The 17,870-nt window shown below is 39.7% G+C and overlaps 1 protein-coding gene across 3 annotated transcripts in view; it reads left to right on the forward strand.

Moving 5' to 3' along the window:
• Nucleotides 1-17,870, forward strand: part of SMC5 (structural maintenance of chromosomes 5) — an 89,385-nt gene that overhangs the window by 52,624 nt on the left and 18,891 nt on the right. The window contains exons 17-20 of one of the 3 annotated variants that reach the window (XM_075597848.1): nucleotides 386-508; nucleotides 3,600-3,725; nucleotides 9,070-9,093; nucleotides 9,296-9,364. In XM_075597848.1, the coding sequence (XP_075453963.1) occupies nucleotides 386-508; nucleotides 3,600-3,725; nucleotides 9,070-9,093; nucleotides 9,296-9,364 (342 nt within the window). The remainder of the gene's footprint in view (nucleotides 1-385; nucleotides 509-3,599; nucleotides 3,726-9,069; nucleotides 9,094-9,295; nucleotides 9,365-17,870) is intronic. The other 2 variants (XM_075597857.1, XM_075597864.1) reach the window with 2 other exon arrangements.

Raw genomic sequence — 17,870 nt, forward strand, 5'->3', positions numbered from 1 at the left:
AAAATAATAATAATAATAATTTAAAAAAGGATGTTTGTTATCATAACATACTGTGTGCTCATTTATATGTAATTTCCCAGAAACCCTGACTGCAGTGCAAGCGCTAAGAGATAATGGGGAAAGGCAGGGTTGCAGACCTATCTGAGACATGTGAATTTTGTCAGAAGTGGTATTTTTAAATCCTGTTAAAACAAAACAAGAAAATATAATTTGCAAATCATGTATTTCAATCGCTCAGCTTTAATTAGCCTATGGCATGTAGTACTATGTAATGCATCAGTTTAAATGGGACCATGCTTACGGTTCATTATGATTTACATTTATCATTGTGAAATGGTCACACTTATTTCAAATGTTAAACTTCTTTTTCTTATTTTCTCCTCAGAGTTGCATTTTACTAAATATACAAAAAGTAGATTTGGCCCTCCAAAGCACAGCTGTGTCCTCGGAAAAGAACAGGCTCGAATCAGAGTACAAAGATTCTGTGTCGCAGCTCAAAACACTGGAGGTAAGCACTGTGTGATGAATGCTTATGTTATATGTTGCACTAGTAGTGCACGGCGCTTTTTATTACACTGTCTTTATGCTGTTTTATGAGTAAATCTTGTGAATATATTGGATACGGTTTTTTTTTGTTTTATGTTTTAAACAACTTTAGAATGAATTTCCCTTAATAAAATCCACCACTTTTTTTTAATGTTTATTAAAATTAAAAATTACAGCGACCAATGTTGTTCTAATTAAAAAAAGAAATTACTCCAATTGTGTATTGACGCATTTAATTCGTTTAGGCATCCCTTTTGTTTCCTATTCTACACCTCCTCTTCCGAACTCTCCTCCTGACTTTATTGTCTCTTTTCCCTCTATCACAGAGGAGGCGGTATGGCTGCTGATCTCCTTCTTTCACTTGCCCTCTTGACCCCATTCCCTCCCATCTCCTCAAACCTCTTTCTTCCACTAACCTCTATGCTCACGCATATTTTCAACTTCTCCCTCAGCTCTGGTACCTTTGTCAACTCGTTCAGGCACGCAACCATTAATGCCTATACTCAAAAATAGCAAGCTTGCACCTACCTGTCTTTCCAACTATTGCCTTGTTTCTCTCCTGCCTTTTGCCTCTAAACTCCTTAAATGCCTTGTATTTTCTCTCTTCTGACCATCATACTGCCAAAGACCAAGGTCATTACACAATGCTTAAATTACTTGACTTATCTGCAGCTTATTATACTGGGGACCCCCTTGTTCCCCACATTCTCCATACTCTTGGTACTCGTAACAGAGCTCTTTCCTGGATTTCCTCTTTCCTCTCCAATCGTACTGTTTTCTCATTTGCCAACAGCTCCACCATTGATCTCTCGGTGGGTGTGTTCCAGTGATCTGGCCTGTCCTGGGACCTCTTTTTCTCTACACACATTTTCTATGTGACCTTTATATATTTTGGGTTCAAATATAACCTCTATGCCAGTGGTTCCCAAACTTTTTCGGTTCAAGGCTCCCAAAGGCGATCAGGATTTTTCCACGGCGCCCAGAGTGAAAACAAAGTTGTGTATATACATATCTACTCTCTCTCTCACACTCTCTCTCACACTCTCTCACGCGCTCTCTCTCACGCGCTCTCTCTCTCGCGCTCTCTCGCTCGCTCTCTCTCGCTCTCTCTCACGCTCGCAGAGATAGGGGGGGGCGCATCAGAGTAAGGGGGGTAGAAATCAGAGCAGGGGGGAAATCAGACACTCTCAGACACTCTCAGAGTAAGGGGGTGGAGAAATCACGCACTCGCACATACATTCTCAAATACACAGGGGGGCCATCAGAGTAAGGGGGGGAGAAATCGGAGCGGGGGGGGGGGGAATCACTCTCTCTCTCACTCTCACTGACACACTCTCACTGACACACTCTCACTCTCACTGACACACTCTCTCACTCTCACTGACACACTCTCTCACTCTCACTGACACACTCTCACTCTCACTGACACTCTCTCACTCTCACTGACACACAAACACAGATTTCATCTCCTCACCTTATCCTGCCTCCCCCCCATCATTTTCATCTCCCCAGGCTGGCAGGCTCCCATGCCCCATCTTACTTGCTGTCTAGACCAGTGGTGTGCAAACTTTTCTTGCTGCGCCCCAAACCCCCCCCCCCCCACGTGTACTCCTCCGTTGTCGTGCCCCCCCCCCCCCCTACCACAAATGACGCCGCGGGGTTGTGTGCATTTTGCGACCCGTGGCTTCATTTGACGTCACATAACCGTGGCCTCGCATGACCCCGTGTTGCCATGGCCACGTGGCCTGAATCATTTTCTCCAACATTTTACCGGCATTTAAGGTACATTTTTGTATAGTATATACATTTTAGTGGAAGAGGGGGGTTAAGGAACCCCTATGCCGGTGCTCCAGATATAATGGGAAACTTCAAAAATGACCGTAAATAATGTCCAGCAAATGTCCATAGAAAACTTTGTAGAAGGCGGGAGAAACTGCTTGATGAATGCATTAGAAATGTGCGCATGTGCATGAATGGACTAAAACATACAGCTGGCGGAAGGAGTGATCGGGGGAGAGTCCTGCCGTCTAAGCATAGGGCTTCCTTAACACCCCTGTCTCGCTATACTGCATTACTTGCCTGGTAGCTCAGTACACTAAGGTTTTATGATCCTTACCTTGGGGACACTGTGTACATACAATTAGAGATGTTGGGTTAGCTGGACAAGCCATTTTTTATTCATTTTTTTTTCTTATGAAGAGTGACTGCGGGAGTGATGTGCCTTCAATAAATTTCCTGGCTCTCTTTGTCCAGCTTCCTTATTCGCGATTTTTGCTGTGCTCCATTTGTTTTTTCTTTTCTGATAGTATTTACACTTGTTCATCTATCTATATCATTATTTTATACCTTATGCCATTAGATCTTGTTGCTGCAATGCTATGCAGTTCTATCTATGTCTTATGTCTAGTAGCCATGGCTACCGTTATTTTACTACCACTCCTCCTGTCTCTGTACGTTCTCCCTACCTACCAATTAGATTGTAAGCTCCTCGGGGCAGGGACTCCTTTTCCTTAATGTTATGTTTATGTCTAAAGCACTTATTCCCATGATCTGTTATTTATATTATCTGTTATTTATTCGATTACCACATGTATTACTACTGTGAAGCGCTATGTACATTAATGGCGCTATATAAATAAAGACATACAATACAATACCACTCACTTTATGGCAATTTGTACACTTTACAACCCCTTTTGCAGCATAGGCTTCATTGTAAGATTTTTGGTACCGTTTTTCTGATGACGCGCCCATAGAGAGTATATATGACTTGCACTGTCTCTTACACTTTATCTCGACAAAGGTTCGCAAGTGTACCAAAACATTTGATGCTTGCACAATAAATGTTATAATCTTTGGAACATCTTTTGATAATACAGCAGGACCGCTGTTGCTGTGCACCGGTGGCAATTTATTACCTGGTATCGTGAGTGCACCTATTTTGGTTATATTGGTTTTAGATTTTTTTTTTAATATTTAGATTTCTGCTACTGGTATAAAAAAAAAAATATTTCTTTAAATACATTTTTATTTTTTTGTGTTTTCCTTCCAAGAGCCAGTTTCTTAATTCTGACGAAATGAAGCGTAGACTTCTAGAAAATTGCAAAGGACTGTTGAGAAAAGCCAGGCAGGCGTGTAACCTGGGTGCAGATCAGGAAGTCCCTCTAGATTTTCAGACCGTAAGTATTCACATATGCTGAAAACCAAGTGGATATGTAAAGTTGCATCATTTCAATGCTATAGCCGTTGGACATATTATTTGTATTTGGAAGCTGAACATCAGCAAAGACTTGCATGCAAATGTAAGGACAGCTGCCTAATCAATCTTTCTTATCCTTGGTTTTTGTATTTTTTTATTTTTTTTCCCTGTATTGATCAGAACTTACGAATAAATATAGCGCCTGCGTTTTTGTGCGTGCGCGCCAGAGGAACGTTTTAATTATTAAAACTGAGCAGGAGAATTAGAGCGCACTCACCATTATTAGTTCTTAATAGCCATTCTCTTGCGTTGCCATTCATGATTACAACACTTTAGTGAATAAAATCCAGTCTGCAAAGAAAAGAAGAATTCTTGATGCATAGGCTGCCATATACTCTTGACAAAAAGTGCAAAAGAGCAAGTTTTCAATGATTCCTCATATTGCCTCCAATTCTATTCCATGCATGGGTGCGCAAACTGGGGGGAGCACCCCCCAAGGCGGGCGCGGTGGTTTCAGAGGCCCCGCGCTCTCCCCCAAGGCATTTATATTATATGCCGGGGGACTGTAACTTCTTGCCATGGTAACCTGGCTTGACGCAGAGTCACGTTGCCATGGCAACATGCCGTCAAATGGCCCTGCGGCGTCATTTGCCCCCAGAGCTGAGCAAATGGGGGGAGAGAGGGGGTGGCACGATCAGAGGAGGAGAGCAGGTAGGGGGATAACGTTGTGCACCCCTGCCATATAGTATGGTTATCTGGTGTACTACTGACCATTTCCTGTTTGCAAACTAAACCTTCTTGTGCCTTTTTGGACAAAACTATATTTTTGTCCCTTTTGTTTGTTACTTTGGGAATTGATCTGATCTGCATTGTCGCCTTTACATTAAGAGATTGCAATCCCGCATGCTTGAACATTACACTTACCATTTAAAGTCTTGCAGAAAGTGACTGGAGCTTTTTATTTTGTACTTTTCAGGCTTACGTACTTAAAACTTTAAATTGTGTACTTTTCAGCAAAAAAATAAATACAAAAATGTATAATTTTGTTGTAGATCATTGAAGATAAGTAAATACCGAGAATTGCATCATTGAGATGTCATAACATTGCGTGCACTTGTACTGTTCTCCAATACAATAGTTGGACACATGCCATCTTTACTGTTTGTGCACTCAGCATACACAACTATTTCAAACATAACTAAATTACTTCTATTTTTGCATGAGAAAAAGATATCTAGCCTTGGCACCTGCTAATCATGAGGTGTTTGGCATCATTTGATTCATCTCATTGCAACCGTTACAAATATCAACCCCATGATATCTTCATTAGTAAATGTACTCTTTTTGGGATACTTTCTTAGCCATGCCCCCTGATTCTCTGCAGGGTCCCCCCAAAGAATGTCTTTTAAGGTACATTTTAAAAGGGTCCTGTTTTTTTCTAGTGTCAGGGAAGCCATATTTCTCCAACTTGCAAAACCAGATATCATTTATCCTTGGATCAGAACCTAAAGCTAGGCATGGGCGGTGGTTCGTTCTGCAATAAAACAATTCCTGTATTTTTAAGACTATTTGTACCCAATGTTCACCTCTTGTGTGATTGATTAAAATACTTAATTTCTGCCATATTCATTACATGCATCTACTGAGAATGGAAGGGGTCTTATGGTAGAATACTGCTTCATTAATATGGGCCTTGTTTTTTTTTCTGGGGTTAGGTTAAATACTTATTTGCAGTACACTTGTATATAGTGCGCTTTTTTAAATTTTGTTTGTCTTGCATCATTTTATTTTTGGGGGGGATATTATTTGACTTGATAAAAAGTAGTTGGAGCATTGGCTTAATTCTAGCTTAGATTTCCCCTGCTTTCCACATGCCAGCAGAATACGAATGGGACAAGAAGCAAATGGCTTTGGGTGTATATAAACCACACTTCGGAAGCCTGTTTCTTCCTGTTCTATGGGAGAGAGAGAAAGAGGGTGGTTGTTTAGCTGTCGAGGAGGCAGTGGGAGTTATACCTCTCCCTGTCAGATCCATGAGCCACTAGTTTCGCCTTGGCCTGGTAACCTTTCTCTCCCCCCCAGTGATGGCAAACATCCAGCCAATCAAAGTCCATGAAGTTGGCCTACAGGGCATCATTGTGTGGCGTCCGTTCCTTTCAAAAGGGTCTCAGACCATCCACAATTGAAGTGCAAATGTCATGATAGTTAGATTTGTTAAAGCAGTTTCTCATTTCCGTCCTCGTATTGATTCCCCAGTGCCATCATGGGACCTAAATCTAGCACTGGAAGCCTTAACATCTGGATAGTTTTAGTCCTTGCAGGACATTCATTTGTCCATGCCTCACCATGAACCCAGTATTTTTGGTTGCCATTACCTCAGTCTGAAGAGTAGGAGAGCTTCAGGCTCTTTCCTTAGTCCCCACATCCTATACAAGCATCAAGACAAAATTGTTATAAGAACTGTACCTTTTTGGTTCAGATCAAAAATAGTATAATCCTTTCACCTAAATAAAGATATAGTTCCATCTTGCTGTCCTAATCCTCGTAATGATGTAGAGCGGAGAAGCCATTGCCTAGATGTCGTTGGGGTCCTATCTATATACTTTAAGCGTGCCAAATCTTTCTGGAAAACTAGATACATGGCTTTCTCGATGAAAGACAAAGGAACGACCTCTGTCAAGTAGGGCTGTTACCTGGTCTTCAGTATCCACCTTTTATTTAACACTGTAAAGTGGACGTTTTGGCCTCCGCAGAGACTCAATTTGGACGTGAGGTCATTCAGGCGATTATTCAACACTATATATAATTGTGACTGTTTTCTTTCCCACCCTAATTTTGAAAAGCTTTGGGAAATCCATTCGTATTCTGCTGCCATGTGAGACGCAGAGTAAAGGGTAACATTTTACTTACGATATTTTCCTTTCCTCTTGTCCCATCACGGCCGCATGGTTAAGTTTTAGTCTTTTGGAATATATTTGAAACTGTCGTACGGGGTTAAGTAGGGTTTATTTAACCCCAACGCTGTTTGCTTGTCCTATCCCTACAGAGAGGTAGAGCTAACCCATTCATATTCTGCTGTCGTGATCGGATTAGAGAAAAGGAAAATATCATAAGAAAAATCTTCTCCTTTTTGCTTGTAGGGATTACAGCTCATTGAGAAAATGTAGCGTTTTATATCCCCTCTGAATTGAGGGTCACACTGAGTTGATGGCTACATATATATGTGATAGTCTTTGATTCTTACTGGCGAATCCCTGTAATGGCAGCAATTGTTCAGTGTTTGTTTGAAGTTCATGGAGCTCAGTGGATGAAGTCAACTTCGCAGGAGGTATTTTGTGCCATCCAATCAGATCACTCAATCTTATGACCATATGTAATACTGTACAGGCAGCTTTCTTCATCCCCATGTACAGGTGCGCCGACGAGTATTCTAAAACTTGCCTTAAACTTGCCTTGGAAAACCTGGGGCTATCACCAACAAGACCTAGGTACAGGCTGCAACATTTCAGTGACATTTCTGCAGAGACTAATGGCCCATCGGATTAACACAGCAGGGGTCCCTGGCAGTCCCATTCAGTTTGAATGGGACTGCCAGGGACCCCCGCTGTTAATCTGATGGGCCATTAGTCTCTGCAGACATGTCACTGAAATGTTGCAGCATGTACCCAGCATGTACCTGGGTCTTGTTGGTGATTGCCACAGATATGTTTTAGAATACTCGTCAGCACTACAGTAGTAGTAAATGTTGTCACTTGTGTGAGCCTGAGCGGTCAGTGTGCTACTCTTCCATTTCATGTGTGCATATAATGGTGGTAGTGCTGCACTTTGCACTATTGTGAGACTTTGCTCTGGAGTTGATCGAGGAAAAACATGGGTGTGCAGAGGAAATTAAGCGTATTTTGCATTCCTCCATGTTTACATCTACCCAATTGAGATCAAAATAATATCCTTCCTTTCCATTTGCCATATTAGTGTGGTAGAAAATATATGAAAGCTCAGATAAATTGTAAGCTCTTTGGGGCAGGGTCTCATTTAGTCGTATGTTGTAATTTACCTATTGCACTTATTCCCATTGTTTGTAATGTACATGTAGCCCCTCCCAGTCCAACCCTCTCCCAGTAGGATTAGAGTGTCAGCTTCCCGGTCAAGTACCTGTGATCTCAGGGTCTTTTCTGTGCAGGTTCAGGCCAAGGCAGTAAAGGAGGTGACGGTAGTGGTGAAGGGGCAGGTGCAGGAACACAGAAATGTGGTGCCAGAATCTCTTTTGTAACAAGATGTTTATTGGATAGACGAGCACATAAATCTCACTGCTGTATCACAGACACTATCTGGGAATAGTTACTCTCATAGGTCACCATACCTCAGTATAAGTACAAAGGGTTTCCAGTTGCACAAATCTCCTTAGGGCATTTTCATATTAGATCCTTGCCCAGTGAATACTTCTGATCAGGCCTTCGCTTCTAGTCCCACCTCAATTCCGCACCTAGCCAGGAGTTTGCTTCCCCAACCTCCTCTGCAAGGGCGGTCTCTTTCTGGTGTCCTAGTCTCTATCCCCTGTACCCAGAATACGACTCCTTGCTTTCTAGGGAAGGTCTTGCACTCTTCTCTGGCCCTTGACTGTTCATCCCAGGAGTTTGGGACTCCCAGGCAGTCTACACGTTCCCTGCTCACACACCCCTAGGTGAGGGATGAACTGGCACTTCCCTAGGGGAGGGAACAACTAACTGCCTTTTGCAGAACCCTTAGACATACAGCAGGAGGGGACAAACTATCCCTCCCCCTCTGCTTGCAACTCCACAAGCCCAGACTTGTGCCTGTAAATTGCTACACTCAGCAACTGAGGAGATGTGATGTTACCAGCTAACTATTAACCCTAACACTGCCTGCGCTGGTACCAGGGCTTATGTGCCAGGATGTGGGGAAAATAATGAGGGTGCTACATACATTATTTACCTCCTATTGTAAAGTTGTAGCACGCTGCATACTGTATATGGCTTGCGATATATAAATACAATTATACATGCATAATAGAAAATAGTACATTGTAAACTATTATTGGTAATACCTAAGATGTTGGCCACCATAACTTCCCCCTCTTCCCTGAAAACATATATCCACTCTTGCTATGTTCTGCTGTACAGACTCCCAGGAGATGACCCTACAGTCAATTTTCATCTGTATTGTGTCTAACCAATTTCTAGTAGCCATATTGTTTCTGGGGACATTGTGTTCATGTGTGGGTTTATTTTTGACATTTTTTATGTCCTGTTTTAACTATAGTGCATCTTTCATATTATTATTTTTTTATTTTTATATCCATACAGATATTATTGCTAATTGCCGAGATGGTAAGAATAGCAACTCCCCTTCTCCGTAATATATTACATTTTAAGTGTTCTCCATGCTCCGTCTTTACCAATGTGAATGTCTGGGTGTAGAATGATGACGATCCTATTTTAATCATGTAAGATAGAAGCTGTTCATTATCGAGCCTGTCTTCAGCTTAGCTTTTCACTTGTTCCGGGTAACTTTATCTCCTTTTTCCTGCAGGGTCCCAGCAAGGAATTCACGCCTTTGGTACATTTACTCACTGGCATTTCAAATCTTGGGGACAGGAAGGTACTTGTAGGGACCATGCCAGCAATATACTATGATTTTTATTTTTTATTTTTGTGGAATGCAAAAGCAAAAAAAAACCTCCCCTTTTTTTCTTATTTTATTTATTTTATATAGTAAGATGACACATGTCATTGCTCAATGTGTGACTGTTGCTAAGCATATCATGCACAGAATCTGTGACCTCATTTGTTGTACTGTATCTGGGTTTTGCAAATCCATTAGCACAGAAGTTGAGGATATGATTTATGAAATCCCAGCTAATTCTAATAAGCAAATTTTAAATAGAGAAGTTTCCCCCGCCCCCCCAGGAAAGCACAATTCATCTCTCCTGGACGGTGTTACTGCCTGTGGGACACTACAGCTCTTGTATTCATATTTCCTTTTTTTGTTTGGCACATTATTATTATTTTTATGAACCAGAACTGAGCTTTTACCAATAAGGGGTCCTCCATTAAGACAACTTTTCCACATATATTCAGCGTAACTCCTGCTGAAATCCCTCTCCTGCATCCTATTAAATCCCGTTTTACTCACAAAATTCTCTACCTCGCTTTTAAGGCTGTACACTCTTCTGCCCCTCCTTACACCTCCGCTTTAATTTCTCGCTATACTTTGTACTGTCTTCTGTCTACCCCTTTCGTATCTAAAGCCCTCTCCTACCTAAAACCTTTCTCATTTACTGCCCCACACCCCTTAATATCAGTCAGCACGCTCTCTCTGCATCTTAAAACACACCTCTTTAACTAAGCATATGGGTAGCTCAGTAGCTGATACTATACATCTCATATGCACTGACCTTGACACCTTGCAGACGCACTTACCATAATAGCCTCCTCCTGTCTGTAAGTTCTCCCCACTTATCACTTTGATTGTAAGATCTTCGTGCCCGGTACTCCATTTCCTACAGTTTTATATCTGGAGCGCTTATTCCCATTATGTGTTATAATATTATATCACATGTATTACTGCTTTGTAGCTATGTGCATGGATGGCGCTATATAAATAAAGATGTACATTGATTCGAATGGCAGTTACCCTCGGATCAGGGTATGATAAACCACAACGTAGCTTGATGAATCCCGGTGATTACTGTTAAATGAGTCAGGAGAAAGTTGGTCAGTTGGGGTTTAGTGACAAACTTAAGTTACATATTTGAAGTTAGAGATATATATATGGCTGATCATTTTGATTCTGTAACTATAACAGTTATCTTTTAAAGCTGTGTTTTACTTGAAAAATAGAAAACATTTAATAAATATCCTTTTAATTGCAAAATTGAAACTGCCTTTTGTTAATATCACTGTGGCTTCTAAGTGACAAATGTTTTCTGAACTGTCACTAGTCACATCTATAATGGCTGCTTCACTGATGCACACACCTGTAAACATTTTGCTTCGCAATGTCAGCAACAAAATTAGGTTTTGTGATGTAGTCTGGTTTTTTTTTGTATTGACATTCTGTAACCCATTTGCAAGTCGCTACAAATTACCCCTGCTACTGTATCTTCAAAGAGATGCTATTCTTAACATTTGGTAGTTCATAATATCACCAGTTTACATGCTTTGAAATAGTGTGACCTCATTTTGTTTTATTTTGTACTTTTTTTATTTGATCCTGTACACTATTATTACATTTTCGAGAGAAAAAAAAAAATATATATATATATATATATATATATATATATATATATATATATATATATATATATTTATATATTATGAATTTCCTGACTTATCAGATTCCCGCCACTGGGGGGTGATGCACATCCCGGCACATCAATGTTCTCATCAACGAACATTTACATTGCTCTCTATAGTAGGATATGGGAGATAATCCCTAAACCGGTGCTCTAGATCCAAAGCAAAGGAAAAAACAACATTGTGCCATTGTTTGCAAACTCACAAACACGGGTCCTAAATAATGAGTAGTTTATTGCATAAATGATCATACACATTCAAAAGTCAATGCGAGTCTCTACTAGGAAGTGTCCAAGCAGGCATTATATACACTCTCTTTCCTTTGTCTAAAATAGGTTACTAGGCAGAATATAATAACCAGACCTTAATTCTTAAACCGATTGTCTTACAGATCATTAAAACCTGGTTAAAACTGAAATTAAAACAGCTCTCTATAGGAATCAGGTACCTGATACCAGGAATGTGGCTGTTACTTCAGGCAGTCGTTAATCTACTGTGAGCGAATCTCTTTCACACCACACACACACACACTGTTAGACACAAAATGGACACTAAAGACATAAGAGAACAGACAAAATGGAAACAGAATATGGCCTTCAATTCTTTTCCAGAGACCCCCCAAGTTCATTTCAGTAATATATCATCCATTTCAACAGTATATTAATTTCAGCAATATTATTTCACCAAATGCTATATGTAATCCATCATAAGTCAATTCTGTGTCCAGTGCATGAGCTTTATAAACGTTCCAAAATAAACCCCGAGTTGTGAGCCGTTTCTGAGTAGTGGACCACTAATTACAGGTAGGTGGGAGGAGAAGGAAACTGTCAGCTCCAAAAGGCCCACCGTGTATGAGCCTCACGATGCCGATCTACCCGACCCCTGCAATCCCCCAAATATCCTGCTGTCACACTTTTCTATTAGAATCTATCATGGTTTTACTCACGCACAATTATTTTCTTTTTGATTCACAGTTTTATTTACAGACCTCAGGCACAGCTATGGGGACTTCATTTACACCCTCATATGCTAACTTATTCATGGGTTTGTGGGAAATTAAACACATTTACAGTGACACTAATTCTTTTAGGGACCATATTATTTCTTATAAACGTTATATAGATCTCATTTTCATTTTGGAGGGTGATAACACTTCACTACTCATCTTTATTCAGACACTAAACGCTAATGATCTTAATTTACGTTTTGCTTTTGAACACAATACGCACCACATTCATTATTTAGATGTCCCTGTACATTGACATGGAAGGTCCTATTCAAACAGATATTCAGAATGGTTCATTCCAGAAATTCCTTTCTGAAAGCTCGAAGCAGTCATCCTAGGTCCTTAATCAAGGACATCCCAAAAGGGCAGTTTATTCGTCTCAGAAGACTGTTTAGATCAAGAGGCTTTCTTAGCTCAGTCCAGTGATTTTTTTTTTTTGATTTTTTTTAACTCAACGGTTTATTGCTAGAGGTTACAACCCATAAGATATTAAAGAAGCATTTTTGTATGCCGATTCTCTGAATAGGGAACATTTAGTACAGCATAAGACTAAGCGTAGTCCCAGAGTTCAGAATAAAAGAAAGGGGGGACATGGTCTGTCCAATGTTTGTTACAATTTGTAGTGGACAAGCCCAGCAAATACGGGCTATTGTAGAAAAGCATTGCAATACTCTTTCCCTAGACAAAGATGTAGGACCCACGATTCAGGGGGGTCCTGGGGTTTGTCTTTAGAAAAGCAAGAACATTGGCTGCTCGATTATCGCCAAGCCTCTTTGATTCCAATAGTACCGACAAACTATGGGGTATACCGAAGGGGTTTTTGTTTTTATTTGCCTGCGGTCAATGCTCAGTGTGTCAATATGCTAGTCAAGTAAAAAGATCGTCCATTCTGAATTTGATTATTCTATTAAAATCTTTATAAATTGCCATACCAGTTACGTAGTGTATATTCTGAGTTGTGGTTGTCAAAAGAGGTATATGGGTAGTACCATTAGATCGTTGAAATCCAGAATCATTGAACATGTAAGATTGATTAAAAAACAAGATATGAATCATCCTGTATCCTGCCATTTCTCTACCTGCCCTTCAGTGGGATTACACATGTTTTCCTTTAAAGGAATAACGCATATTCCACAGCATGTACAGGGGGGGGGGGGAGATAGGTTAAACAACCTTAACAAGAGAGAGATGTTCTGGATCTACACCCTGGACACTGACCCCTTTGGGTATCAATGTGGAGTGGGAGCTTAAGCATTTTCTCACTACATGAGGTATTTTATCTACCGAAGTGCCCTGGGTGTAGTTCTTTAGCATATATCTCCTCTATTTCCCATTTCTTAGTATTAATATTATCAGCTCATTATTTATGTATGTTATCACCCCTTTTAGGGTCAATATGTTATTATTCATATCCTAATCTTGTAGGTCTCCCATGGATAGATTAGTAGTAAATATATTAGTTGTGGAATATACTATATGGTTCACTTTCTAAAGGTATAATTTCATTTCAGTTTGTGTATATTATATATATATATATATGTATGTATGTATATACTGTAGCTATAGCTGTCTCTGCATTTTTGCTATATGTCGTATGCTTATTTTTAGCTTATTATTTATTTTTCATGTTTAGTATTTTAGAATTAGTTCATTATTGTTTTTTTGTGTGTTTGTGTGGTTTTTTTTGTTTTGTTTTAATAACAATATGGTTTTTGTTAATAGGTCTGTTTGTTTATTGGGTTTCTGTACTTTATTTATAGTGACATTTAACGAGTGCAGAAACATATTATTCACTTTAGTTATTAGATATTTAAAGGTTATATTTTTATGATTATTAGTAGTTAGTGTATTATACATATACATTATATATTTTACACATTTTATTTAACCATATGGTTAACACTTTTAGAATCACCTCCTATTTGAAGTATAGGTATATATGATTTGAGGTTATGTTTTGAAGGTTTCTTTATCCTTTAGGAGTTTTTTATTTATATTATGCAGTAGTAATCCAGTAGTTTATTTGTTTTTATTTAGTCATTTTGTTGGTAATATTTGTATTTTATATTGAGGACCATTATCTCTACTCATCTTTTGGCTACATTTAACCTCCCTTTTATATGTTGTAATTGTACCAATGATTGTATATTTGTTTAATGTTTTTTCTTGTACATTGGGTATCAGGGGTGTCACAGAGTAGCGTCTTACTTCCTAGATTTATTTTTTTGGCTAATCATGCCACCGGTGTGATTTTTACTCGCCTAGATTCCATTTTTTGTTAAATTGGCACACGGAAACCGCTACAAAAGTATTCCCCCTGACCACCTTCAATCACTCTTTGATGAAGTACCATGGCGATATTTGCTTCAACAAACATTCAGTGCATTATAAACAGTGTTCGACAAACCTATACATTTGCTCGCCCCGGGCGAGTGGATTTAACATCGTGGCGAGCTCCTATTGGCCCAAGCAGCACACGTGTGGTACTAGGTGGCGAGTAGATTTTTTTTGTCCGGCGAGTAGATTTTTGGGTGATTTGTCGACCACTGATTATAAAGATTCACTATGCTTGTAGTTTTCAGACGTATCGCTGCACAGTAGAAGCAGGGTGAGGAGAACAATTTTGTGATCAGTTCTAAAAATAGTTCTGGCCATTCCAAGGTTATTAATGCCCAGAATTGACACCAAGCCGAAATCTAGGTTTTTGGTTGGCTTAAGTACATAACCTATAATAAAGTGTAAATATCCCATGATTGTCTTTTATAGTTAAATTACAGTATAATTACATAGTTACATAGTAGATGAGGTAGAAAAAAAACATGCGTCCATCAAGTTCAACCTATGCCAAATTTAGAGGACAGATACTTTATCCCAGGGGAGCGCAATGTTTTTCCCCTGCGCCCCCCTGCCGACTGTTCTGCTCTCTACGTGCCCCCCCTCCCTCCTCCTTACCATGGTTCCCGGCATCTGGGCGTCATGATGTCACGTTGCCATAGCAATGCGACGTCACATGACCCCGCGTGTTGCCATGGCGATGCATCTCCTCTCCCAAACCGGGACTACTCCAAAACCGTGAGTGTGTAAAAACATTTTTAGTGCTTTTATTGCTAAGCTAGTTGTCGTACATTCTTTATCACCTTTAAGGGCATACCCTGCTCCTGTTTCTACTTGATATTCATCCCCCCTCCGTGGGCTATAGGGGTGTCACATTGATATTATGGCACTCGAATCGGACAGGCACTACAATTAAATATACATCAGAAAGAACCTCAACATTACAGGATTACATATAACAAGTTTCTGAGCACCAGATTGGTGGACTACTACACAGCTCACTACCAAACCATATTACAAAACCGCAGTGAAATATCATCCAATGATCTCAAAGGGGAAAAATAAATTCCTTTCTGACTCCAAGAATTATCTTTCCCATGTTTACTTATTTGGTATATCCCTGTATACCCTCCCTTTCCTGAAAAGATTTTTTTTTTCTATTGAATCTGCCATCACAGTCTCCATGGGTAATGAATTGCACATTGTAACTGCCCTTACTGTAAAGAACCCTTTTCTTTGTTGCTGGTGAAATCTCCTTTCCTCCGACCTTAAGGGATGCCCCTGTGTCATTTGTACTGCCCTTGGGGTGAATAGTTCTTTTGAAAGCTCCTTGTAGCTTCCCCACTATTGAAGTCAGGCTTACAGGCCTGTAATTCCCCGGTTGTGATGTAACTCCCTTTTAAAATATAGGCACCACATCTGCTTTACTCCAATCTTGTGGTACTGAGCCTGTGGAAATGGAGTCCTTAAATATTAAATGTAATGGTTTGGCTATTACTGAGCATAAATCCTTAAGAACTTTTGGATGTATTCCACCGGGGCGAGGTGCCTTATTTACTTTAATTTTATCAAGCAGCCTATGTATGAACTTCTTCGGTTAATCAATTGTTCGTTAATATAAAGGTTATGGCTTTTTCTTGCGGCACTATTATTGAAATTGATTTCTGCCCTGGTAAACACAGAGGCAATGAATTTGTTAAATACCTCTGCTTTTTCCTTATCTCCAATAATCTGCCTGCCCATTTTACACTGAAAGGGTCCTATATTTTCTTTTGTCATTTGTTTGTTATTAAGGTACTTAAAGAACTTTTTAGGTTTGATCTTACTTTCTATTGCAATCCTTTTTTTCATTATCTATTTTTGCTAATTTGATTACTCTTTTGCAATTTTTGTTACATTACTTATAATTCTGATACGATGCCTCCGTCCCTTCTGACTTCAAGAATAAAAACGCCTGAGGCCTCTTCTCCCCTACCTGATTATTTAGCCACATTTGGTTTTAACTTAAGTATAAAATAAATATTTCCTAAGGGTAATGTTTTAAAGACTACCTATTTTTATATTCTACATTTTTTCCTGCAAAAACATCCCAATGTATTCCTTGTAGATTAGTCCCCATTTTATTAAAATCTGCCTTTCTAAAGTTTACGGTCTTTGTTGAACCCAAGTCTTCTGTTTTTTTATTTCAAATGAGACCATGTTATGATCACTGTTACCCAAATGTTCCCGGACTTAATATTTGTTATGACTTCTACAATTGTTGAATATTTCCAAATCCAGTATTGCCCCTCTCCTGGTTGGTTCCTCAATATTTTGGGTCATGTAATTGTCTTTAAGCACCCCCAAAAACCTGCTTCCTTTTGTTGTAATGCTAATCTCATTGCCCCCGTCTATGTTTTGGATAATTAAAATCACCCATTATGCAAACATGACAGAGTTTTGATGCCTTCTCCATTTGCAAAAATATTTTAGCTTCCTCAATCTCAGCTATTTGGTGGTTTATAGCATATCTCGACAAACAATTTCTTTATAGTTTTACCACTGATAATTTCTATCCACTAGGTCTCTACATTTTCATCATTGCCTTCATAAAAATCTTCCCTTATAATAAATTTTAGTTCCAGTTTAACATGTAAGCATACTCCACCTCCTCTTCTATTTGGTCGAACCTTCCGAAAAAGGGAATAACCTCCTAAATTAACTGCCAAGTCATGAGTTTCATCCCACCATGTTTCAGTAATGCCAATGATATCATACTGCTCCCTTGCAACTTTTGATTCAAGCTCCCCCATTTTATCTGTCAGGCTTCTTGCATTAGCAAGCATGCATTTCATTTTTTTTTTTCAGCCTGTACTATTATCTTATCTGCTCCTTCCTTTCTACGCCAATTGGGTTTAGCCTTTAGAAGTTTTCTAGTATTATCTGTATTTACTATGGGTGTCTCGCTGCCTGCCAAACTCGCACTTGCCCCCATTCTACCTCCATAACCCCTTGCTATTTCCCCATTCCCATCTATTCTATTTAGTTCGTTATCTGTTTCTTTCCCCTCCCACCTCCATCCTAGTTTAAAATGTCCTCCAACCTTTTTAACATTCTCCTCCTAGCACAGAAGATCCCTCTTCATTGAGGTGCAATCCATCCCTAGCATAAAGATTGCACCTCTCAGAAAAGGAGTCCCAGTGCTCTAAAACACCAAAACCCTCCTTCCTACACCACTTCCTTAGCTATGCATTAACCTCCCCAATCTCCGACTGTCTCCCTGGGGTAGCGCATGGCACTGGTAGTATTTCAGAAAATACTACCTTGGAGGTCCTTGCCTTAAACTTTTGGCCTAGATCCCTGAAATCATTCTTTAGGACCCTCCATCTTTCTATAACTTTGTCATTGGTGCCAACATATACCAAGACCACCGCATCAATCACAGCCCCTCCCAGCAATCTGTCTACTCGATCTGCAGTGAGCCGCACCC

Source organism: Ascaphus truei, chromosome 1 (genome assembly GCF_040206685.1).
Source record: "Ascaphus truei isolate aAscTru1 chromosome 1, aAscTru1.hap1, whole genome shotgun sequence".
NCBI lineage: Eukaryota > Metazoa > Chordata > Amphibia > Anura > Ascaphidae > Ascaphus > Ascaphus truei.